Source organism: Coenobita brevimanus, chromosome 101 (genome assembly GCF_032717465.1).
Source record: "Coenobita brevimanus isolate Jiangsu-jjx chromosome 101, ASM3271746v2, whole genome shotgun sequence".
Taxonomy (NCBI): domain Eukaryota; kingdom Metazoa; phylum Arthropoda; class Malacostraca; order Decapoda; family Coenobitidae; genus Coenobita; species Coenobita brevimanus.
In genome coordinates, this window is record NC_137054.1 from 2,735,707 (window position 1) to 2,762,623 (window position 26,917).

Here is a 26,917-nt window from a genome sequence, read left to right on the forward strand (position 1 = left end):
TGGATATAGCGCTCAATAACGTATTTACTAACAGGACATTCTTTAACCGAAAAAAATCGCCTGATGATAGCAAGAATAAAGCAGATACTACGTTCCTGGGTTGAACAGGCTGAGGGCAAAATTAAAACAAGACTATAAAGAACAGAGGAGACAGCGAACTCTAATTAGGTAAAGCAAAACAATTCGACGAGGTAAAAGCACAGAGATAGAGAAGAGAAAGCAGGAAATAGAGAAAAAAATGCTTGGTACACGAACAGGGGGAATGGGAAGCAAGAATAACAAAGAGGTGCCTTGAGGAATAAAATACAGAAAATGGAAAAAAAAAATCATGGGAACACGAAAAATCTGAAAGAGAAGCTAGGCGAAAGCGAAAAATATAAACAATGCAAAAGAGTTAACCGAAAAAAGATGAATACTTTAAAATACTTGGGAGAAAATGAAAGCAATATGCAAATGAAAAATATAAAAAAAGGATCAATAAAAAAGGATATATAAACAACGAGGAAAGGACGAGAATAGAGGAAAGAGAAAACTTGGGAACGACAACAAGAGGAAGGAAAGAAAAATATGGAGAAACCAAGAAAAAAAAATGAAAAACTAGTAGGACACAAATAGCATGGGAAAACTAAACAGGAAGAAGAAGAATAGGAAAGAGAAGCCAAGATGGAAGAAAAATAACAACGAAAATCGAACTGGATGATATTTTAACAAGGAATAACAAAGACGAAAGAACAACCTTCAGTGATGCAAAGAAAAGCAGAACAAATTCAATGAACAAATAGATGGAAACAGGAAAGAAAACCGAAAAAAAAGAAAACAAATAAAACGAGGGAAAACATCAAGATTATTATTAAATTAAGAAAAGGAGAAGAAGCGTAAAAGAAAAACCAGAAAGGTGAAACACCTTGTAAAAAAAAAAAAAACGAAAAGAGGAAAGAACAACCGGACGACGGGAATGTGAGGAACGCTACCTGAAAAGGAGAGAAGAGTAATAAAAAACGACAGGAAAGATGGGAGAAACAGGATGAGATGAGGGCAAACACAGGAAAAGAATGATAAAGGTGAAGGAAGAAGTAGGCAGCACCGCATCAAGAGAGCGGATGTAGTGCTTCTTATTTCCACTCACTTGATGCAGTGCTGCCTACGTATTTTACCCTTATCATTCTTATTCTTTGTTTGCCCTCATAGACTGAATCAAGGCCATAAAATTAAATCTGCCGTTCAAACAGTTTCCCTTGAATCTTCTCGTGGGACAAAGAGTAAGCCTAAAAATAACTGTAGGTGTAGGAAAGCAGTTGATACCGTGAAAGTAAAAGATAAAATAAAAATAATTATAAACAATGATGAAATATGGAGAGATTGGAGAACCAAGAGAGCGAATTCGGAAAATATAAGAGGAGGGAAATAAAACGCGGATAAGATACCGAAAAGTGCAAGAGGTGGAAAAGCGCAAGATATCAGAGAGAGAGAGAGAGAGAGAGAGAGAGAGAGAACTGACAGTGGTTAGTGAAAGTATGAATGCAAGGCTAAGAAAGTGAAATAAAAACTACAACGGTGACGCAAAGACAGAATTTGAAAGAACTTGAAAGGAGAACAGAAAGTGCGGAAAAAAAAATCATTCACTTATATTTTTTCTCTTCCTCTTCCGTCTCATTTCCCTCCTGCTCCTGCTCCTCCTCCTCCTTCTCCTCCTCTTCCTTGCCCTCCTCGTCGTTTTGCTCCTTTCGTTTCTTACTTGTCATCTCCGAACCTTTCCAGAACACCAGTCCTGTATGAGACAGCCCTAGCATGTATTCAATATGGACGGTGGGTGTTTGTGCCGAAGTGGCGACATGTAGAGGTGTATGGTACGAAGAAGGACCGTTGGACCTGGAGGATCGGCTGTTAAAGCCTATGCCATGAGTCGGACCCAAACACACGAAAAAAAAAATAATAATAATAATAATGTTCTTTTTCACCTCCACCTCCTCTTCGTCCTCTTCCATCACATCAGACTCCTGGTCGTCGTTGTCCTCCACCTCCTTCTCCACCTCTTCCTTTTCTTCCTCTTCTTCCCCCTTCTCCTCCTCCTCCTCTTAAAAGGACGCGAAACAAACCAGGCAGCAAAAATACCGTATCGTGAATATCTTAGCGGGGGAAGGAATGAAGGTGTGGGAAATATACTGTTATTTCCTCGCCTGGGAGGGAAGAAAGTGTTTCTTCTTTTTAGTGGGAAGAAAGTGTGGAGGAAGGTATTATTTTTAGTTGGAAGAAAGGGTGAAAAGTGCTGTTTTAGTGGGAAGAAAGGGAAGAGAAGAGCGTTATCTTTTATGGGAAAGACGGGAGGAACAAAGTGTCATTTTGAAGAACGGGAAGAAGAGTTATTTTGAAGAACGGGAAGAAGAAAGAGTTATTTTGAGGAACGGGAGGAAGAAAGTGTTATTTTGTATGAAGAAACAAAGAAAAATTATTTCAGTGTGGCGAAAGGGACAAAGAAAGTGGTATTTCAGTGTGACAACAGGGACAAAGTAAGTGTTAATTTAGTGGGAAAAAAAGGAGGAAGAAAGTTTTTTCAGTAAAAAAAAAAAAAAAAATGCTATGGAAAAAGTATTATACCACAGGGAAACTACCATTTTCCTATGATGAAAGGAAAGAGAGTTTTATGCAGGGGAAAAATTATTATGTAACAAGGAGAAAGTTACAGCGAGATCGGAAATAATCTAACCAGTGAAGAAAAGTTTCTGTGGGTGATTAAATGTTCTCTATGAGCAACCTCAATGATAAAAAGAGTAACAAAACAAAAAAGTCATAAAAAACAAAAACACAGGAAAACATAATTGCTCTGCTAAGATGAAAAAGTGTACGGTGCTCTTGTCGTACTTCCTCTGCTGGGATGGAAAAAGGTGTACCCATTTCCTGCCATATGTAAAAAACAAAAGAAAAAAGAAAATAGGCTTCGGTAGAGGGGTATAAGTGTGACAACACGAGAGAAGATATCAGCTGCGGAAGGAAGATGTACGTGGGAACTGTTGACGTAAGGATCGCTTTCTGAATGTGTTTGAGAGATTTTGTAACACCTCTTCCTTAGCGATTTATTTTGCATATTACACCTCTATATCTTGTTGTGTTATTGATGCAAACTATGTCAGTATTAAAAGAACATAAATTACACACACGATAGAGTTCAACTAAATCGTGGAGGATCAGGTGTTAAGAAGTCCCCTACACGACTAATAATATGACTCATGACGCCCGAATCGACTCTTCTGACGTAAAGTTCCCGATCGCGTAAGTTGGCATGGAAACTGTACTGAGAGCACACCGTTTCACAGCCTCACGTTCTGGGCAATCTGTTTCTCCCCGTCAGACAACATGCAAGTGGCAGTGAGAAATCGAGAATGCCCACAAGGTGACAGTACAACCCTAGATTCATTTGGACGTGAACTCTGTGGACTCCAGGCTTAAGCTGACCTGCAGGCCAACATCCTTCATTCGAGGGATAGGGAAGTAACTGAGGGAAGTTTGCATAACCAGGCAATGGAGCCGCCTTGTTATATATCAGTGCCACCACATGAAGGCATCCCACTCCAGTACCTGCCAACAGTGTATAATGATGAAACGGATATTTGTCTACGTTTTACATAGATCTGCACTACATAACAATATGTAAGAATTTGTCCCATCCCCCCAGTATGAACAGAACTTCAGCAAAACAGTACTACGGGATTTATATGTGGGAAGGAATACTGTGAACTGTTAAAGAAAGTAATTGAGAAAAGTGGTATGATTTTTAGAAAAAAGTGCTATGTTTAAAACAGTGCAATGATGTGAATAAACCGTGACTAAATGAAAGAATAGTCCTATGATAATGAGGAAACATGTACCGTAAATGTATTATGGTAAGAAAAAATATGATAATGAGGAAAATGCTGTTTTAAGTGAGGAACTGTTGAGTTTGGAAAAAAGGTGTTATGATATCAACAAGACGTGCAAAGAGAGATAAAATACTAGAATAATGAAAGGTGTAGCAGTCTCTTGAGAAAAGTGCTCAGATAAACAAAACACACTCTAATATAAACTAGGTAGATGCGAAGACGGGAACGCAAGTGCTGTACTGAAAAAGCTATGAGAAATGCTGTATGATAAAAGTGGCTATAACGGAGGAAAATATACTACAACACGGCGAATAACCTATAAAAGAGCAAGAGTGCCATGCAGGAAAAATGCTATGAATTATGCTATGACACGTGCCACTATACCGCGGTAAAAGGAAAGTGTCATATTACATGGAGAAGGACTAAAAATATGAGAAAAATGCTACGCAGGAAAAACAAGTGCTATGGTATGGGGAATGAAAGGGACGTGCTATAATATGTACTGTACTATAACATAAAAAGGCTATATTTCACGACAAACTAAAATAATACAAATGCAAGGCACGACAAAAGAACTATGTGCAAAAAATGTATATTGCAAAGTTGCTACACAAAAGGAAAGCTGCAAAAAGTGCTGCCAAGGGGAAAGAGACACATGAGGAACACTACTAAATGGGGGTAAAAGTGTTTGGATATGGGTAAAGAAAGTGATGTGGCAGACGGGAGGAGAGTGTTATTTTCCTGGCCGCAAGGTAACAAATATTTTTCCCTCCTGATACTCATGCATATATACGGAAAATCCCGCGGGTGGGACGAGGCCACGGGAGAAGAGAAAATAAAACGGACGAGATGAGAAGATAAAAAGGCAGAATAAATAAGATAGAGAAAATACAAGAATTATAGAAAATGAAAATTCGACCAATCTGAAAAATGCATTAATAGAAACAATATACTCACTGTGCTTCACCAGTTGTGCAGACGGAGCTGGGAATATAACTTTGTGTGACGTCGTGAAAGGAAAGTATGAATATGTAAAGGTGAATAACGTAACACGAATAAATTCTGAATAAGAAGGAAAAAGAAGAATAGAAGAAAAAACCATGAAAAAGGAACAATAAGGAAAGAAACAACAAATCTAACAGTGTTTCCAGTAAAAGTGTAGATTGTATAATAATATTCGACTGAAAAAAAAGTGAAGAAACTGCAAATATACACAAACTCCAGCTGAAACGAGGGAAGGAAAAAGGCAGAGAAAGTATAAAACGTGGCCTGAAAAATGCAAGAAGATATAGGAGAATAAAAGAGGGAGCTGCAGAAGGTGTAAAAGGAAAGAGAGAGAGAGAGAGAGAGAGAGAGAGAGAGAGTAATAAAACAATGAAGATAAAGATATAAGGGAAATTGCTGAGGGAGTTGATTACGAGAGAGAGAGAGAGAGAGAGAGAGAGAGAGAGAGAGAGAGAGAGAGAGAGAGAGAGAGCAACACCACGAACAAAACAAAAAAGCGCGAGAGAAAAGTCCAAAGAAAAGTGGGAGGATCAAAGAAAATAAAATCGATAAAAAAATGCGAGCGAGTCAGTTCAACATTTGCCAACAGGAGTCTCAGTGCCCAAGTTGAAGAGTCTTGGAACAAGATGACTGTAGTAGAGAGAGGAAAAAGTTGGTAGAGTTGGGTAATGAGCTTGAGGGACGGACGGAGAGAGGGAAAAAGAGGAAGAGGAAAGTGGAGGGAGAAGGGAGGGAGAAAGAGGAAGTAAAGGAGAATGGGAACAACAGGAGAGAGTGGTTAGAAGAAGGAGTGGTGAGAAAAAGGGGAAAGTTGGTGGAGTAGGGTAATGAGAGGGTGGGACGGACGAAGAGAGGGAAGGAGGAAGAGGATATTGGAGGGGGAAAGAGGGAAGTAAAGGAGGATGAGAACGACGGAAAGAGATGGGGAGTTGGAGAGAATGGGAGATCAGGAATGGAAATGGTAAGGAAAACGGAGAAAGTTGGTGGTGTGGGGCAATAAGTGAGAGGAACGCAAAGAACCAGAGTGGGAGGGGAAGTGAAAGGTAGAGACGGGAAGAGACAGGGAGTGGGAAAAATAGAAGGGGATGGGAGTCATAGAGAGAGAGGGATTATTTGGTGGGGAGGGGTAATGAGCGCGAGGGACGAAAGGAGGAAGAGGGGCGAAAAAGGAAGAGAAAGAAAAGGAGGAAGTAGAGCCAGGAAGGAGACAGTGAAAATGCAGTAGGGAGAGAGAGAGAGAGAGAGAGAGAGAGAGAGAGAGAGAGAGAGAGAGAGAGAGAGTTTAGGGAAGGTAAGAGAGAAAGGAAAAGGAAGAAAGATAATGAGGGCAAGAGAGTGAGAAGAAAAAAAATAATAGAGACAATGACTGGGGGCAGCAGTGGAATGCAAGGAGGGAGAGAAAGAAAAAGTGATAAAGTCAGAAATTAAATAGGGGTGAGAAGTAATAAGGATGAAGGAAGGGAAGTAATGTGTGTAAGGAGCATGGTTGGAGAAAATTAACAAGACAACAACAACAAGACCAACAACAAACCATAACAAAAGCAGTAACAACAGTAATAATAATAATAATAAGAATAATAATAAAATAATAATACTGAAAAGGAAATAGAGAAGACAAGAAAAAGCAGGAGCGGGTAATGAGATAGAAAAGAACTGGTGGTGAGGCGGAGGGAGGAGAGGAAGCAAGGAGGGAGGGAAGAAGGTAAGGTGAGACGGAGGAAGAAGGTAAGAAGAGAGGAAAGAGGGTAAGAAGGAAGGTAAGAAGAGAGGAAAGAAGGTAAGAAAGGAGGGAAGAGGGTAAGAAGGGAGGGAAGAATGTAAGAAGAGAAGAAAGAAGGTAAAAAGGGAGGGAAGGTTAATAGGAATGGAAGTTGGAGAGACTGGTGGGAGGGAGGGAGATAAAAAGAAAGAGATAAGCTGATGAGGCAGAGATAAATGTAGATAGGAAAATGTTGGAGAAGTGGGTAATGAGAGAGAGAGAGAGAGAGAGAGAGAGAGAGAGAGAGAGAGAGAGAGAGAGAGAGAGAGAGAGAGAGAATCGAGACGGATGAAGGAAAATAAGAGGGGCAGAGAATTGGTTATGGAAATGAGGAGTGGAATAAAAGAACTAAGAATAACGGAGGAAGGGAAGAAAGGTTTAAGGAAGGGGTGTAAGGAAGGAGGGCAAAAGGGCGGGAGGGAAGGAAGAAAGGTTAAGAGGAGGGAGGGAGTTAGGGAGGAAAGGAAGGAGGGTGAGACGGTGGGAGGAAATGGGGAGGGGCGAGAGGGAGGGAGGGAAGAAGGAGCGTGAGGAGGAAGGAGAATGGTACTTAGGAAAGGAATGAGGAAGAGATTCTAAGAGAGGTTCGAAGTAAAGGAAGGGAAGGATAGAGAGGAGGAGATTGGAATGAAGGAGAGAAAGGAAGAAGAGAAGGAACGAGGGAGAGAGGCAGAGAGTGAATAAGGAAGACACTGAATCTGAAGGAGTCTCGGAGGAGGAGGAGGAAGAAGGAAGAAAAGGAGGAGAGCAAATCAAGAGAATGGGTGACTACGTGATTGAATGAATGAGTGTAGGAGAGAAAACTGAGAGTGAGAGAGAGAAAGGCATTGGAGGAAAGTGGATGGGAGGAAAGAAGAACAGAGACAGAGGAAGAGATGAAGAGGAGGCGATAGAGGGAGGAAATGTTAATGTAGGAAAGAGAAAGGGATGAAGGGCAGGAGGAAAGAGGAATGAAAAGAGGGAGAAGAAAGGAAGAAAGAGGAAGGAAAACAGAGAAGAAGATAAGGTCACCGACGGAGGAAAAAGGACAGGACGAAAGAGAAATAAAGAGGAAATGAAATGAGGAAAACTGAGAGTGGGACAGTCCTTGGAGAAAAAAATAATGTGGGGAAGCGAGCAGAAGACGGAGAAGAGGGGGACGCGGAAAGAGAAAAGGAAATAGGACAAAACGAGGGAGATAAAACAGAAGAAAACAGAAGGAAACCAAATAAGAAATGAAAACGGGGAAGAAAGACGAGACGTGCAGAGAAGGAGAACTGAAGGACTCGAGAAGTGCAGGATACGCTCATTAAGAAACAGAAGGAGGTATGAAGGAAGAAACCAGAAATTGGAAGGAGAGAGACACAGAAATAAGAAGGAAGGAAAGAAGGGCAGGAAGCAAGGAAAATTAAGAATGGGAAACGAGGAAAGCGAAGACAAAGATGAAAGAGCGGATAAAAGGAAAAAAAGAGTTAAAAAACGAGTACTCAGATGAAAATGAAGTAGATATGCCAGAAGAAAAATAAAAACATAGGTAGAAAGTGTAAAACAAATAAAGAGATACTACAAGGAAGTTCGAGCAGGAAGAAGGGAGAAAGGAAAGGAGTGGGAAAGAAAGGGAGAGGAATAGATGGAAGTGGACATGGAAAAGAGAAAAAATTGGAAGGGGAAGGAACGAGTGATTATGAGAAAGAAGTATGTGAATGAAGATGTCAGCACGAGAGGGAAATGGGGAGAGAAAGGGAAAGAATGGAGAAGGGAAGGAAAGAGAGACGGAAGGAGAAAACTACATGAAGAAAGGATGGGAGGAAAGGAAGGAAGATGGAAGGTCAGAAGTGGAGAGAGTGAGAGAGTTTAGGGGAAGCCAAAAAGGAAGGACAAAGGGAGAAAGGCAAGGCAATTTAGAGATGAAGTAAGATAAGGAGAGAGAGAGAGAGGCAAGAATGAAAGAAAGAACGAAAGGATGGAAAGAAAGAAGGAAGGAAGGACTGAAAGGAAAGAGCTAGGTACGGAGGAAGACATGAAGAAAGGAGGAAGGAACGAACAAGAAAGGAATGAGGAAAAAAAAAAAAAACTGAAAGAAGAAAATCGGAAGGAGGGTAAATATATAGGTGAAGAAGCTTAGAAAGGAGAAGGAAGACAGAAAGGGAGATAACTAAGAAGGATGGAAGGAATAAGGGTGGTAAGATAGAAGGGTAGGAAAATGGAGGGTATGAAAGGAAAGAGTAAAGGAAGGATGGAGGGAAGCAAGTAGCGAAGAAGGAGGCAAGAAAGGGGAAGAGCAAGAGAGGACGGAAAGAAGAAGGAAGGGAAGGAATAAAGGGGGAGATAGCCACGGAAAGGAGGAAAGGAAGCCAAAGGGAAAGGAGGGAAGTAAAACTGAAAGGAAGGAGAGCGGAAGGGAAGGAGGAAAGTAATGAAGAAAGAAAGGCGTAAAGGATAGAAGAGAGAGGCATAGATGGAAGGGGAATAAAAGAGGGAAGGAAGGAAGGGAGGGAGGGAGGGGAATAAAGAAGGGTAGGAAGGAAAGAGAAAGAATAGATAAACATAAAAGAACCAAAGAAGAAGAAGGAAAGGAGAGAGAAAAGGAAAGAAGGATTGAATAAAAGAAGAAAGGGAGAAGAATGACGGATAGAAGGGAAGGAAAACAAAGAGACAGTTAGGCAGGGAAAGGAGAAAAAAGGAGGGGAAGGCAAGAAAACGGAGAATAAAGGAGGAACAGAAGGAAGAAGGAGGAACAGGAGGAGGGAGAAGGAAGGGAGTGGAAGAGGGAGGGAGTGAGAGAGAAAGAGAGGGAATTGAACTATCCAGTCCACGTGCTTATCTTGGTTCCTTTAGGCTGAGGGTTAAGTCTTGAGGGAGGGAGGGAGGGAGGGAGGGAGAGAGAGAGAAAGAGAGAGAGAGAGAGAAAGAGAGAGATTAAAATGACAATAAAACAGATACAGATAAATATAGGATAATGGAGAGAGAGAGAGAGAGAGATTAAAATGACAATAAAACAGATACAGATAAATATAGGATAATGGAGAGAGAGAGAGAGAGAGAGAGAGAGAGAGAGAGAGGAAGAAAATGACAATAAAAGATACAGATAAATATAGGATAATGGAGAGAGAGAGAGAGAGAGAGAGAGAGAGAGAGAGAGAGAGAGAGAGAGAGAGAGAGAGAGAGAGAGAGAGAGAATTAATATGACAATAAAACAGATACAGATAAATATAGGATTATGGAGAGAGAGAGAGAGAGAGAGAGAGAGAGAGAGAGAGAGAGAGAGAGGAAGAAAATGACAATAAAAGATACAGATAAATATAGGATAATGGAGAGAGAGAGAGAGAGAGAGAGAGAGAGAGAGAGAGAGAGAGAGAGAGAGAGAGAGAGAGAGAGAGAGATCTTCAATATGACCGTCGTATGCATAATTCATGCCCTAAGCCCATATGATATGGGAATAGGCTTGCTTTATTACCTCTATCAGTTCGCCCCTGTATCTACCTACTTACATATCTAGAATCAGAATTTGCTCTTTTATCCACCGATCGACTCATTCAGATACCCGTCCTTCTCTCTCTCTTATTCATTCATCTGTCTGTCTAACTGCCCCTCCTCCCCACCTCTCTCTCTCTCTCTCTCTCCCTCTCCTTATCTATTTGTTTACCTGCCTCTCCAATTACTTTTTCCTCTCTGATTCCATTTGCCTTAGTTCAGTTTCCGTGTCTGCTCATATGTCGTCAGATTTAGCACTGTCCATCCTTAACCTCTTGATATCGGTTAACGACGTTTAATTGGTAACGGCCGAAAAATCGCTTTTTTCGTGCTTTTCACGTTTTGAGCTGTAGAAGCATTACTAATAGGCGTGGAAAGCTCTGACTTCTCTAGGCGTAATCTTGACGTCATTCCCTATCGGAAATGTGTCGTCCATTTTTCCCCCGTCTCCTCTAGTTTTCGAGTGGCAACCCTGCGAAAATTGGCCTCAGCGTCACCAGCAGTCTTGTTTAATTGTGGCAGGCACTTCTACCTTTCAGAATTAACCGATTCCCACCAAACCTTGAAACAATGACCAGCCTATGACCTAGTTGTGTCCGCAAGGCTTTGGTTGATAGGCAACCACTCGTTGCTTGGCAACGGCGGCCCGCATAGAGCTGGCCATCGTCGCCTACCGGCTTGTTCCTCATGCCACTCCAACCACTTGTCGGTAAATTTTTACTTTAGTCCCACCCTGCCATATTTTCTCAAGAGTTTCAGAATGCAATGTTTTATAGTGTTTCTCATGTGAATCTGATAGTCATTTCTGTCGCAAATCACTCGTTTTCCGTAACCCCCCCACCCCACTGTACCAAGGTTATTGGGGGAATACGACGAAAACGAGTAATTTTCACTGAAAATAACCACCAGAATCACATGAATAACACTAAAACATTGCATTCTGAAACTCCTGAGAAAGTATAATGGGGGACCTGTGGGAAAGCGTGGTTTTGGGTGGGGGAAACACGGAAAATCGAGTGATTTCCGACTGGAACTGGTATCCAAATCAAACGAAAAACACTAAAATCCTTCGGAAAAATATAATTTTCAGCTCCATGAGTTTGTGTTTCCTAACTGGGGGGCTTTGTCCCCCAGACCCCCCAGCCCTGGCCGTGTTTCCTAACTGGGGGGCTTTGCCCCCCAGACCCCCCATTACATTAACCTAACCTAACCTAACCTATCCTAGGGGAATGCTTACCTAGAGATCAGAAACGGTGAATTTGCACTGCACCTTCCCCTTACTCTTCTTCTTATTTTTTTTTTTTCCACCGGCCACAGTACCACTGATGTCTGTCTTCCCGATATTAGCAGGGCAAATCACACTCTTTACACTGCACTGCACTTTGCAAAACCCCGTGTTTTCTTAGTAGTTCAATAGATGTTTCGTTATTACTGTGATAGTCCTTGATAATCTGCCAGTAGTCCGTCTTATTCCCGATACAAGCTTTGAAATCGACAACACGTTCTTCTGCACCGGAGGCCATGACTGTGACTGACTTTCAAATCTCGGGCGTACTTGCGTCACCCACAAATACTTCAAGCTGATTGGCTGGTTTAACTTACGACTGTTGTGATTGGCTGGTTTCAAAAGTCCCTCTTCCTTTGCGACGCCTGATTGGCTGTTTTTAAAGCTCACATATACGAAATTACCAGCCAAGTACACTCGAGTCCAGCCGACTTAGACCGAGTGAACGTGCCCGCACCAGCAAATATGGCGCGACATTCATCTCAAATAATTAAGAAAAATAACATATATCTCGGAAAGTATTTATTTCCGACGGATGTTTACTGAGAAGAAAATGATGTACTCAATACACCCGACATATAGAGATAAGTTACATTTTCCAGCGACCGGGTGGGATTAAAGTAAAATAATACCCACTTGTCTATCAGCGGAACCATCTATTAATTCATCTTAACGATCTACTGTATATAGCCAAGTCAATCTACTATCTATCTATTCATATGCCTCTTTATCTGTCAACAGGAGAGAAGCACGCAGCCCTGCACAACGGCCAGGGTGAGGGCGAGGAACACTCCACCGCCACAACCACCACAGCTACCACAACCACCACCCTTTTCCTCTCATCGGGCCTCCTCCTGCTACTCATCCAACACTTTTACGGTGAGTGTAAATATAAGTGTGTGTGTGTGTGTGTGTGTGTGTGTGTGTGTGTGTGTGTGTGTGTGTGTGTGTATTTTGCTTATTGCAGTGGCTGTTGATGATGGGGATGTTTTTGTCTGCTTTTGTTTTGGTGTTTGCTGGGTTTGGTGCCGTTCTTTTTGTTCTTGTTTGCTGCTGGCATTTTCCGTCAGTTTACGGATTGGTGCAGTTTAATTTTCATTGTCATTTCTATTCTAACTGCTTTGCTAATTGTGTCGCTGTTCTTCGTTACCTCCGCCAGCAAAAAGAGAGTATACTTTTACCTATATACTGTATATATATTTACTTCAACCCGGAGACGTCTCACATATATATATATTTTTTTCACTGTCTGGAGTTTATCTTGGGCCGCATCCACATTAAATGCTTGTTGGCGCGGACGGGATTTATGTATAGATGTAACCCATAGAAATTCTTGCCCACACCCGCCCGCGTCCAGTGGGGCCACTTGTATAGGTAACAGTGATTCAAAATTCCCGCCTGCAACCACCCACACCTGCAAGCTTTTGGTGTGGACGCGACTTAGGAAAGGCTGTTTAAACCAGAAGGGTTGGACATAGCCTTTTGTAACTCTCTCAGACGAGACATCTTCCAGAGGTATTTGTATTTCTGTGGAGGCTGCAGGAGTAATTTGCAAAAATGCGTACTATTATTGAAGGGGTCAAAGAAATCAGTCCTATGGTCATTGCCGCCGTACTGCACGGAGGATGGCAAAAACTAACAGAAACACAAAAACGTAAGGGACACACTACGCTATCATACACATTAACTCTTTAGCCGCGAATCGGAATATCTACTTTGAACTGAAACTTAACGTACACCAAGCTAGATTTTTTTTATATCTCAAGAGAAGCCTAGGTAATGCGCTTCAGTCGGAAGGGGCCCGTCAGGATTTCCAACTGAGGGGTGGCTGGGGTTTACTGCTCACCAAATGCCACTCTGGGCCGAATGAGCCAGGTCACCCTTGCCATAAATGTCCAGACTGAGTAGCCTAGCCCCGAGGGATTGGATGATGGAAACTGCTACTTCTACCAACACCACCACTGCTACTACTGTTATTACTGCTGCTGCTGCTGCTGGTACTAACAACTTCTACAACGACTAATACTATTACTACTTCTGCTACTACCACTTCTACTATTACTTCTACTACTAGTAATAATAATAATAATAATAATAGCAGTACTAAAAATCATCACCATCATCATCATCATCGTCATCATCATTCCTCATCCATAAGAATATCGAAGACTATGATGAAGAACATAGCGCAGTATTGATTACAAAGCCGTCAGTATGAGTAATGTTTAAACAATATATTAGAAAAGGAGATTACATTATATTATTCAACTTATTACACACACACACACACACACACACACACACACACACACACACACACACACACACACACACACACTACTATCTAGCACGCACCCAGTCCCACAATATAATCTCCATACAGACACGGTAATAATTACACTCAAAGGGAATGACCCAATTATTCAGGGGGCACGAAAGCAAGAAATAATTACAAGGCCTGTAATACCACGAGCACCATCAACATCATCACTGAATTAATTACGTCATCTATCAGGCCTGGTGGGGCAGGTGGAGTGGCTCAGGTGTGTCTGGGAGTTCATTTAGGGGCAGGTAAGCATTACAGGTGAATAACATACGTGGATATTTCGGGTGGATATCATGGCTGTGTATCGTTAGTTGTATTATATTTAGCATGGGAGGCTTTATGGTACTTCTTTTTACGATATAGTTTTAGATGTTGCGCATATATCGTTGTCTTGCACCCTAAATGAACTGGTATGCGTTTAGCCCTTTTCCTGCGATTTGTGAATTTTGGTATTATTTTCAGGTGAACACCAGAAGATAAGTGTTGATGTGAAAGCTTGGCAAATAAATCGGCAGTGACCCAATTCTCTGCTACTGTTGTACTTAAGAAATATATTTTTGCAAACACTATAAGAAACTGTTCAGTGGAGGGTACTAAAGGTGCCTACTATATACCGTATTCTACTGGCGTGGGGGCCTTTGTAGCACCTCTCACTATGTATTCCGGGTGTTACACCGTTCAATAACGTCAGTAATGGTTCGTCTTGTTAAGGTTAGACGCCATACTAGGTCCTTAAATTGTTATCTTTCGTGACTGTCGGCGTGGCTGACATCGTCCTTGAAGTTCCTGTGACGTCCGGGATCGAACCACGAATCTGCTTAAGAATGCGTTCACACCGAGATTGGAAGTGGTCATATACTGACACAGTGTCCGAACGCGTAGGTGGCATGAATACTGGTACTAAACAATACCCCTTTTCGTGGGGACAACTGATAGGGCTGCCGTTTCTCAGTATCAGACATGTTGGTGACGGTAAGAAACTGAATGTCCAGAATGTAAACCAGTGAAATAATACATTCCTTGTCAATTTTTATCTCGCCCTACACAGTCAGACTAAATGTGTAAAGGAACATCAGTCCTGACCTCAGTCTAAATGGACCATACCCACGAACACGTAACCCCAAACCACAAGCAGTACTTATGGCCTCGTGAGCATTTATATATGTCTTTTTAACCCAGTGGACCCGAGGATATAGAGTTGATTATACTAACGTTACTATTATACGTACATACAACTTCGAAATGACATCTGCTGCTGAAGGGGTTTATCAAAGGCATATGCAACAACATCAGTTGGAAAAGTTTCTCCAAAGCCAAATATAATCAAATGGAGAGAGAAAAAGAAATGCCATCATACCAAAGGAGAAATATAGCCATAATCTGCATCACTAACCTACATGATGATTGTTAGATGGAACAGGCAAAATAAATCGCTGAGGTTCAGATGTTACGAAACGTCCCAAGCCAACAAGAACACGACCTTTTAGGTGAAGCGGGGGCTGGGAAGGGAGACGCAGGGATGTAGGAGGGGGAGGGGAGAGGAAGAGGTGAAGTATGGCAAGATTAGGGGGGGAGAGAGGCAGGGGAGGGAAAGACAGAGGGAGGGGAGGGAGAGGAGATGCGAGGAGGGAGTTGAGGTGTCGAGAGGGAGGAGGATGAACAGAAAGTGGGAGGAAGAAGGAGGGAGACGTAAAGGAAAGGCAAGAGTGAGAAGGAGAGAGGTAATAATAAAGACAAGCACTATAACTTTAACAATACACTTATCCAACACCATACCTACCAACATGACTGATCCTTCTCACTATTCTACCTATTATCTGTTTTCTTACTAGAGAGAGAGAGAGAGAGAGAGGATATTGGACACAAGAATTAGAGCAAACTTACAGTATGCACACAGGAATTTAGAGAGAGGGAAAGCCAGAAACAAGAGAAGAAAAGTTGGTGAGAGTGAGGGAGAGAAATGTGAGAATTAGAGTTAGCTCACAATACGCACGAGAGGTAAAGGGAGAAAGTGAGTAAACACGTGGGTGGGGACGTGGTGAGCGAGATGGCAGAGAGTGAGAAATAGTTGAAAGTTAGCTTACAACACTAGAGGCGTGAGGTGAGAGAATACGTGTGGGAAGGGGAGAGAGAGAGAGAGAGAGAGAGAGAGAGAGAGAGAGAGAGAAATACGTGTGGAGAGAGAGAGAGAGAGAGAGAGAGAGAGAGAGAGAGAGAGAGAGAGACAGACAGACAGACAGACAGACAGACAGAGAGAGAGAGAGACAGAGAGAGTGTAACAAAAGGCAGTGCAATATGAAATGAAGAGGTACTGAAGGGAAGTGAATGAGAGAGATGTGAAAAAAAATGAAAGTTAGCTCACATTAGACAGGACAGTAAATAAGACGAAGTGAGAGAGTGAGAAAAAACAAGTTTGCGGAGGAGAGGAATGAGAAAACTGTGAGAAAATTAAAGCCAGCTCACAGGATGCAGGAGAGAGAGAAAGAGAGAGAGAGAACGAGACGAAAGAGGCAATAAAGAAGGCAGAGAAGCAAGAGTTAATTTAGTGAGGGTTGAGGCAAGAAAGTGAGAAAATTGTGTGTGTGTGTGTGTGTGTGTGTGTGTGTGTGTGTGTGTGTGTGTGTGTGTGTGTGTGTGTGTGTGTGTGTGTGAATACAGTTAGAGAATGAAAGGAAGAGATTGGATAAAAAAGTGAGATGAAATGGTGAACGTGAGAGTTCGATCACAATATCCTGAAAGGTGAGAGAAATAAAGCAAAGAATTAAAATTAGATAAAGGTAGCTTAGTCGAGGAAGCGTGAGAGAAACGGTTCACTATATTCACGATGAGGTACGAAAGGGGGTAGAGAGAGAGAGAGAGAGAGAGAGAGAGAGAGAGAGAGAGAGAGAGAAAGCAGAAAGTGTAATACTGCGAGAATGGGAGTTATGCAACATAAGTATGAGTGATGAAAGTACCCTCGGACAAAATACCATCTTTACACCAGCGACAGATAGGTAGAAGAAATTTCACTCAGCTGATACTTATGCGAGGTTGGTATGCCTGCATGGGAAACGCCCACACAAGTGTCAATGAAGAAGATACATAAGTGTGACACAGAGTTACCCAGTGACATTTATAATTATCAGCACTAATTCAAATTAAAATGATTACTCGACACAAAATATTTGACATCAGTTAATAATAATAATAATAATAATAATAATAATAATAAACAATGGTTAAGCAGTAGTCCTACGAAACACTACCTTCATGGCTGCGCGAGAACTACTTTGAAAAACTGTTTGAGGCCAGTATTATTAACTCTTTGTGCAGAGCATCGTTATGTGGAGTATTATAGTGTATTATGAACGGGTGTTAAACAAGAATTATTATGATTCATTCCGATATCCCAGAACGCGTTCGTAGTATTTCGAACGAAGACTTCTAAAGAATTAAATGTTTCTCTAGTGTTTCAAACCACAGTCTGAGTCATAAAAGAGGGGCTATATCATGAAACAGACCAAAATTGGAATACTAAAGGAGGGACCATGCCATGATTCAAACCACATTCCGAGTCATAAAGGATGGGTGATGCCGTGAGTCGAACCACAATTGAGTAATAATGGAGAGGCCATGCCATGATTCAAATCAAAATCCGAGTCATAAGAAGTCATGTCATGATTCAAACTACAGTCGAGTCATAAAGGAGAAGCCATGCCATGATTCAAACTACAGTCGTCATAAAGGAGGGGTCATACCATAATTCATACCAGAATCTGAGTCATAAACAAGGGGTCATGTCATGATATCCGTTTTAAATCATGGTGTTTGAAACAAGCGAAATTAAGTCAATTACGAACCCCTGGACTATGTGACATTCATTAGCATAATTACATCTAGCTTTGGTGGCTGTGCTCTCTGTCACGTCATATTTGATTAGGTTGTTTTCAAACTGTATGCCATTCCGTCAACACATGTAATAGACACCATTAAGATGTCCAAATCCTTGTGATGAACCTGCTGAGTGCTAAACATCCACACCTGTGGTTAGCAGGGCTTCCAACATTCTGTTCAGGCCAAGAGTACTTTCCCGTACTGGTTCGGCAACATTTCATTGAGATACACTTACCTAGTGTAAAGAACTAAAGATCATACTTTTCCCGGGTGTACAGTCAACCAAAAAAGTAAAAAAAAGTATCGACCATTTTACCGCACGTATCATTCCGGAACACGGACAAAACATTGCAATATGTGAGGTACCCTGTAATTTTAAGTGCAATTACCGTCCTTTGTAATTATTAGGGCTCGAAATCGCATAAATACCGGCAGTCACATATTGGATATGACTCATTTTCACAGTCACCGATCCCCAGGTGTGCGATACTTTTCTGGTTGACTGTAGGTTGCAAAGAATTATTTTTTTAAAGTTCCTAAGGGAATGATTTGATTAACCCGTTCAAGTAGGTGGCTTCTTATAAATTTATTCTTGCTACCTCCAGGTGATTTTGCTCAGCTTTTGGGAGACCACTTGTAGCGAAGGGGTATAAGAAGACTTTATTCACCTTCCCAATTTCAGTAAGTCAATCCCAACGTGAAAATAATCGTCTGGAGATAGTGAGAATAAAAACAAATATGCCAGTGGTTGTGAAGGGGTTAACGTCTTATATTCTGTTTACCCCCTGGCGATTTTATTCAGCAGAGGAACAGGCCTGTCTGAATAATGGTTAATCTACAATGAAAGTGAGGTTGAAGGTAAGGCCCGTCTGGAAAAGATGTAAGACAGTTTTGAGAAAGTGAGAGTGTTGGAAGACAATATGGAAGAGGGTGGCGGGGATAAGGAGAGAGAGAGAGAGAGAGAGAGAGAGAGAGAGAGAGAGAGAGAGAATGGGTGAAAGTAAAAGTAATGACCAAAGAGAGAAGTTGTGAGAAAGAGAAAATGGAGGACAGCGAGAAAGACAGATTTCTACAGCGAATAAAAAGGGGAACAAAAAATAGTGAAAGTAAAATTAATGACCTCAGAGAGATAGTATGTCAGAAAACTGTGAGAATTTGAGAAAGAACAATTTGCAGGAGGGCGGGCGGACTCAACACGCTAGGGACCCATCAATAATACTCTACATGCATTTTTTTCTTTTTGGCACCTCAATCAATATTGGTTTCTCTCTCTCTCTCTCTCTCTCTCTCTCTCTCTCTCTCTCTCTCTCTCTCTCTCTCTCTCATTTTCTTTCTATCTCCTAACCCTACACCCACACTCCTTTTGTCTCCCTCTCTCTCACCCACTCGCCTTTTTCGCCCAGTCTCTCTCTTAATCTAAATCTCCCCTCAGTAATCTCTCTTCATCTTCTCCTTCAACTTTGTGTTTACCTTCCTCTGACCACTTCCTCTATTGCCTCAATCTCTGCTCCCTTTCCCTTGCTTCTTTTTTCTCCTTCTCGCTCTCTCCTTCCGGTTATCAGTGGCTCTCTCTCTCTCTCACTCTCCCCTCTTGCTTCCTCCTAATTCGCTTTTCCTGTTTTAATCTTGGTTTCATCTTATTCGCCTTCTTTACTCTGTCCCCACCCGTGTGTGTGCGCGCGCGCACTCGTGCACTCACCCATTCCTTGTCGCGTATTTTCAAGAATTTAATCCAGCTGACGCCAGTCCGTGTTATTCACCTCCGTAAGTTACAGTACCTGAGAGTTTGATGAGTTTTCTTTAGTACCAAATTCCAGCTAAGTCCAGACACCGTTATTCAGCTGAGAGTAAGTCATACGTGACCAAGTACTAAGGCAACCTTATTAATCATCAGCGGATACACGTAGATGCGGCATTTAAACATTTTTTTCTTATTCATAAACCATGGTAGTATTTTTATGAATGGCGTGTCAGATGATCTGACATTCAGGCGCTGCGTGACTCCGCCTCATTACTCAAACGAGCTGACTCATTGGAAATCTGTGACTAAGTGCTAACCACAGGCAAGTACCCGTACCTTATTTCTCAGGCCCAGCTGATAATGTTGTTGTGGCCCTATATTCACCTGACATGTGAAACCGGTATATTTTTGCGCAGTCCACCGTCCTCCTTTCAGGTGACGGGGAGGGGGGAAGGAGAAGGGACGCTTACCTAACTTAGTAGTGGAGCCTCCAGATTACATAAGTGGCACTGCGTTCAGTATCTTCCCACCCAATGCCCTTTGTTCGACCGCGTTTACTTCACTCTAAAGGAATGTCCGTCACTCTCCTCCCAGACGCATATCAAAGGGCATTGCTTATCGGGTGAGAAATATTCATAGCCACCCTTAGCTTATGGAATATTAGGCAGCAGCAGGAAGTAAGGAGTAGAAGAGGCGAAATATGAAGCAAGTGAGAAGCTGTAGAGGGAGATTATTAAAAAAACGATACAATGATGTTATCTGAATTCGCACAACTACTTTATTTTTTATCAGACCACCACCAGAGAAAGTTATAGGAATCACTGTCATTGAAGGGATTAATAAAGGGTGTATATAACCACTTCAGTCGAAAATTGTACCCCGTGCTGAATTAAATGACCTGGAGATAGCAATAAACATATATATAATACATCAGTGGGTTGATTGGATCTCCTCTCTTCTCTCTCTCTCTCTCTCTCCTCGTGTCTACTTCTATCCTCTTTTCCACTCCCATTCCATCTTCTTATCCAGTAATTAGTTCTCTCTCTCATTTCCCTTTTCGCTCCTTATCTCGTATCTTCCATCCTTCCCTCCCTTTTCCTCATTCACTCACTAAATCACTCCCATTCTTCCTTGCCCCTCTCTCTCTCTCTCTCTCTCTCTCTCTCTCTCTCTCTCTCTCTCTCATTCGGTCACTTTCATCCCTCCATATTCCTCTTCTTGTGTCTCAGTTCTTTCTTATCTTTTTATCTGTATGATTTCGTCTTCCCCTTCCTTTCTCCGTCTCCTTTCGTTTTTTATTGTTCTCCTTATTCCCTTTCACCGTTTAATGCAACTTTTGTATTATTCAGACACTTTTCTAGCAGTCTTCCCATTCCCTTTCCATATCTCCAACATTCCTTCATCCCACTCCTCTAAATTTTCCTTTCAATTTTCTTCCTTTCATCCTTCTAACAGTACATTCCAACAAAGTCCATACCTCTCCTTCTCTAGCCTTCTCTCCATCACACTTCCTTCTCCACTGCTTTCCTTTCTTCTTCCCTTTTTTTCTCCTTAATTCTATCTACTATCTCATTCCTACTTATGCCTCACTTCTCTCGATCCCTCCCTGTCCTTCAGCCCACCAACACTACTAATTTTGGTTTTCGGAATTTTCATCACATTTCAGTTATTAAATCTTCACTTCCTTCAGCATCTACTTTTCCTAATATCTATCTACACTACCTTTTTTTTTTTCTACTTGACTGTGGGTATAAAATTTTTCAATATAAGACATATACTCACTTATTTCTCTCTTCTCTCAGCCTCTCCCTTTCCTCCCACTCTTACCCAGTCCCCATTTCTTTCCGGCTCTGCCTTTGCTCCCATTCCCGCTCCGTCCTCACGTCTCTTCATCCTTCCCTTTTCCCCATTCGGCAACACTATCAATTCTATATTTTCAAAGCGTATCAGAGTTCCCGATAAAAGACACGTATTGTTATTCATTCCCCACTTCCCCCCGTTCCCACCTTTCCCCCTATTCGTCGACACTACCAATTTTGACTTTCAGAGAGTGTATAAGAGTTGCCCTTGCGGAATTCAAGTGGGGCTAAAGGGCCACGGTTTCAAAGGCAAATATGCTCAGGTGGAACGATAATTGGCTTACGAGACGCAAACAGCATTTTTGTAAACGGAAAAAACATCAAACTCGGTGAATGTGACGAGAGGAGGACCACAGGGTTTAGTGCTCTCTCTCTCTCTCTCTCTCTCTCTCTCTCTCTTATCACTATATTTCTCTATATTTCGCTCCCTTTCTCCTTTCATCTACCTCCATCTGCTTTATTTCGATCCCTCCTTTCCCTCTACCTTTTATCTTCCTCCCTCCCACCCTCCATGCTGACATTCTTATGTCTCTCTATTCTAACTGCATCATTGCTTTTTCAGCTCTCCTCCTTTGTTTCCTCTCTTCTTATCTGCAACCTTCCCTCTTGCCCTCCAGCTCCTCCCAACGTGTTCCTCCCTCCCTTCTCCTTTCTTCCCTTACTCTTGCTCGTTCCATCTCACTTACAGTGTCTTTTTATTCAGTTACTGCTACCCCAACCCCCTGCCTTCTCTGCTTATCATCCATCTCCCCTCCTCCCTCATCCCCTTCATCCATTCCAGGCAGTCTCTTAGCTCTCTCCTTTCTCTTCTCCAACCCCTTATTCCATCCCATCTTCACTTACAATGACCCCCCTCGTCCTTCTTTCCCCTCTTTCCATCTCCTTCCTTCCTCCCATCCTTCCCTTCCAACCCTCCTCACCCTCTCTCCTTCCTTCCTTCTCTCAACTTTTATCTTCCTTCCCTTCCAGTTGCCTTCCTCGTTCCTTTCACCCTTTCCACTCCTCTCTCTCTCTCCTTTTTTCTCTTCCAGTCCTACCCCCTCCCTCTTTTCATCCCTTCAGACTCCCTCCCCCTCCCTCCTCTCTTTCCTTCCAACCTCTTTGCCCTTCCGTCCTTCCTTCCCCTCCACCCTCTTTCCCTCCCTTTTTACTTTTCTTCCAACTGTCTCTCTCTCTCGCCCCTTCCTTCCCCTCCAACACCCCTCCCTCCCTACATTCTACCCTTCCTACCCACTTCCTCCTTCTTTCCTACGTTTCCAATCTCCTCCTCCTTTTTCCTCCGCTTCCTCCTTCCTTCCCCTCTAACCTCACTTTCCTTCTCCTCCCTCCCATCCTTTTCTTCTAATCTCCCTCTCTCCTCCCATCCTTCCTTCTCTTCCAATCCCCTTCTCCCCCCTCTCTCTCTCCATTCTCTTACAATCACCCTCCTCCTTCCCCCTTACCTTCCTTCCTTCCGCCCTCTCTTCTTCCCTTCTACATCTTCCCTCATTCGTCATTCCTTCTTTTTCGTCCTCCCTCTTCCCTCTTCTCCTCCCTTCTTCTCTTCCCCTCCTTTCTTTCCTTCCTCCTTCCCTCTTCTTTCCTGTTTTCAAGCCTCCCTCTCGCATTTTAATCTCAGTTACTACTAATTCCTTCTCATTGCTCCCTTTTTATCTCTAGTCTTCTTTATCTCCCTCCCTCCTTTTTCCCCTCTCCCTCGTTCTGTCTTTCTCCTCTCTCTTCCACTCTTTCACTCACCCTTCATCTTCCTTCTTCCCTTCCTCCATTAATTACCTCTCTGTCTCTCAAACTTCCTTTCTTTCTTTCCTTATCTTCAACCCTCCTCCCTTCCCTCTCTTTTTCCAACTCTCTCTCTCTCTCTCTAGTCTATTTTTCTCAGTTGTTGCTTCTCTCTTATCTGCGGAATGCTTTCATCCTTTCTCTCTCTCTCTCTCTCTCTTTCTCTCTCTCTCACTCCGTTTTCACCCAAACATTTACCTTTCAAACTCTGTTCATTATCTCCAATCTTCTCTCTCTCTCTTTCCCTCCTCCTCTCTCTTCCTTTCTCTTCCCTTGAGATTCACATCCTTCTCTTCTCTGTTTTACACCTCCTCCTTACTCATTCACTGCCTCTTCTTTCCATCTCTAAATCTACCTTTCTTCTTACCTTGCTTTCCATTATCTCTTTCATTCCTGTTTATCTCAATCCTTCCTTTCCTCCTGCTCCTGCATTCCATTTCCTCTTCCTCCCTTATTTCTGCTCTGCTATCCTTGTCTTTAACTCTTAGAATACTTAGGTCATTCGCCCATTAACAAATAGCCTGGAAAAGACCAATTGACCTGTTTCTGTTTGTTTTTCTCTGTACACATTCCCTCTCGTCAGTCTTTCCTGCCACATTCACTCATTCCGTCTTACCCTCCCGTCTCTCATCCTTCCTACCTTTTCACTCCTCCTCACTGTTTCGTAGCAAATTCTAATTCATTATTTCCCTCTTTCCTTATCAAAGTACTCCTATTGTCTTTCCCCTTCATTTTCTATCCTTCCCGTTTCCTCCCTCCCCCCCATCGTTCCCTTCCTCCTTTCTCTGTTTCACACTTCATTACATTTCCTGATGAGAAAATGTGCTGTTTTCTCAATGTTTCTTCATGATGTTGTTGTCGTTCTTCTTATCAACATTCGGTGCCATAGCCTTGCACCTGACTCATGCGCCGACAGGTCCGGATATTACAACGCATGTGCAGAGGCCTCTTACCGCGAGACACCTTTATCATAATTTCTAAAACTTTAAGTGATTTTTGAGCTAAAAAGTGTGCAAAGACGGGAGCGGATCGGCCAAAAAACTGTCGAAACAACATCTTCCTGAAGCCACGTGTTCTATTTTACCCCAAACGCTGTTGTTGTACGAGGCGAGTTTGATTCGACTGTGTCTGCTTACTTATTTTCATGTATTATTTTCACACAAGGTACACACACACACACACGAAGAAAAACAAAGAAGCAAATTTTGGAAAATGTCAGTCATTATCTCACAAATGTTTCCTCTCTGGTCCTTACTCTGTTATTAACCTCCAATGCTGTTCCTTCAGTCGTCACTCAGATCCACATTCCATCCCTCCTTCCCCGCCGCTTTCATTCTTTCTTCTCTGCTGTTTCAACCCACATTCTCACTCACGACCCCCCAACACTCCCCTGTATCTCCAGTTGTCCCTCCCAGCCTCTCCCACTCCCTTTCTCCTTCTCTCCCTTCCTCCCTCCTTTCCTCCACCACACTGTCCTACTCCTCTGTTTCACATTTCATTCTTAATCATTACCCCTCGAACTCTCTTCCCTGGATACATAACATCGTTCCTCCAGTTCACCGTCCTTTCTTTTTTCTTCCTTCCCCCTTCCTCCCTCCCTCTTTCTCCGTTTTCTCGTATTCTTCCTCCCTGCCACCCTCCCTCTCTTCCATTCCTCTCCCTGTTTTCCTCGTCTCCTCAGTTTCACACAACATTCTTACTAATCATTACCTCGCAATCTCTCTCCTTATCTGCAATCTTCCCCCTCCCCCATCCAACCACTTTCCCTCCCTCCCTCCACCTCTCTCTCCCTCCCTCTCTCCTTCATTCCTTCCTGCATCTCACCGTCTTTTCTTCACATTTCGTTGTTATTCAAATATTACTCCTCCAGCTTTTTTCCTTATCTCCAACCGTCTCTCCTACATCTTTACGTCTCTCCCTTTTTGCCATCCATTTCTCCTTTATTCCTTGTATCCATCCTCCATCTCTTCTCTCTGCCTCGTTTCATCCTACTTATCCGTAACTCCATCAACACTCTTAATTCAAGTCGTCCTTGCCATCTCATCTCTCTCTCTCTCTCTCTCTCTCTTCCCTGTTTCACACCACATTCTTACTCAGTCATTATCCCTCCCAAACTCTCATTATCTCCAATCGTCTCTGCCATTCACCCGACTCGCCTCCCTCCGTCCCTCCCCGTTTCTCCCTCCTTCTCTCCCTGTTTCTCCCTCCCCTCCCCCCTCCCCCGAATGAGAGTCTGAGATAAGGTATTTGGGCCACTCGTGTTATTTTGTCTGGCCTCCTCTCAATGGGATCCAGGCGCCTTAGAATGGAATCCCACCCTTTATTCTCCCTTCGCCCGCATACACCCAATTACAGAGCGGAGAGAATGGCCAGGGAGAGAGTGGATGGGGTGTGAAGGAGGGAGAGAGGAGGGAGGGAGGGGGTGAGCAGGGTGGCATGGAGGGAGAGGGGCAGGCTGGGGGAGAGAATGGGAGAATGGCAAAGGAGAAAGAGGGAAGAAAGCAGACAAGAGAGACAGAGAGAGGGATGCTGAGGTTTAGAATGGAGGGAGAGAGAGAGAGAGAGAGAGAGAGAGAGAGAGAGAGAGAGAGAGAGAGAGAGAGAGAGAGAGAGAGAGAGAGAGAGAGAGAGCGGCTTAGCGGAGAGAATAAGTTGAGAGAGATCGTAGAAAAAGAAAATGATGAAGTGAAAAAATCGAGATGGGAGATAAGGAGGAGAAGGATCAAGTGAAGAAAATGAAGAGATATGAGACGCTAGAAAATTATAAGAAAAAAGAGAACGAAAAGAAGAAAGAATATGTTGAGAGATGGAATTGTTAAGGAAGAAAAGTGGGAGGATAGGAAGAAAAAGATAGTAAGAAAACAGAAAAAAACGTGTTAAGATTGAGATTTGAAAAAGAACAGATTAAGGAGGGGTAATGAGGAGAAATATTATTATTATTATTTTTTTTTTTTTACCTTTTATGGACGTTACTCTGCTGAACAAAATTGTCTGTCGGAAACCTGAGCAAAACCTGAACAAAACTTTAAGTCCATTGATAGCCTGGAAAAGTGACTCCTTCGGTACGATAACATTATTTTACCTATGAAGTTTAGCTCAAGGAGAAATACTGAATGAATGGATTAAAAACAGCGTGTTGGCATCTTTTCATAAAACAACTGCTCACACCCTAAACCTTCTCACCACAAATGCTCACACCACAAAAGTTCCCACCACAGATGCTCACATTTCAAATAATCACTCCACAAAAGCTCACATCACGAATACTCACACGACGATAGGGAAAACAACGAAAGACACCTGCCGAAGGATATCATGGTTAAGGCCGAAGGATGCTACGGTGAGGCGCAGGATGGCAAATTGGCGCGGCAAGACATCAAGGTTGAAGACAAAGAAATATTAGCGTCATGGCCAATGGATGTCAGAGTTAAGGGTGAAGGATCCAAAGGTTAGGACAGAAGGATGACACAACTGAGACCAAAGAATGGCAGGATTAGGAAAAAAGGATGCAGATGTGAGGACTAAAAGCGTTCTAATTTGTGAATATTTGCCAATTTTCTCATAGTACTGCGAGCACGTCTTTTCAGCATTAATTTCTTGTAGGAGTCGGTCATATAAGCATGTCATGGAACTCTACAAACAATCTCTGTCAACTTCCTTCCTGCGACGATGATTGTTGTGATATATTCGTGCTACCTCAGACGGCATTGTTTGATTCAGTAAGGACCTCTGGCAAAGAAAGGGTTATTCGAGACAAGCGTGGTTCTGTTGTTTAGAAAAGCTCGATAATGAAAAACAAGTGAGATAAACTGTAAAAACAAATTAATAAAAGGGTGAGGAAAACGAAGAATACTCTGAGGGATGCAGTACAGGTGTGTGTGTGTGTGTGTGTGTGTGTGTGTGTGTGTGTGTGTGTGTGTGTGTGTGTGTGTGTGTGTGTGTGTGTGTGTGTGTGTGTGTGTGTGTGTGTGTGTGTGTGTGTG

The 26,917-nt window shown here is 42.6% G+C and overlaps 1 protein-coding gene across 1 annotated transcript in view; it reads left to right on the forward strand.

The window, feature by feature from the left end:
• LOC145414888 (zwei Ig domain protein zig-8-like) overlaps positions 1-26,917 on the forward strand; it is a 548,874-nt gene that overhangs the window by 505,652 nt on the left and 16,305 nt on the right. Inside the window, exon 6 of the mRNA XM_080284305.1 lies at positions 12,098-12,235. Within this exon, the coding sequence (XP_080140431.1) occupies positions 12,098-12,235 (138 nt within the window). The remainder of the gene's footprint in view (positions 1-12,097; positions 12,236-26,917) is intronic.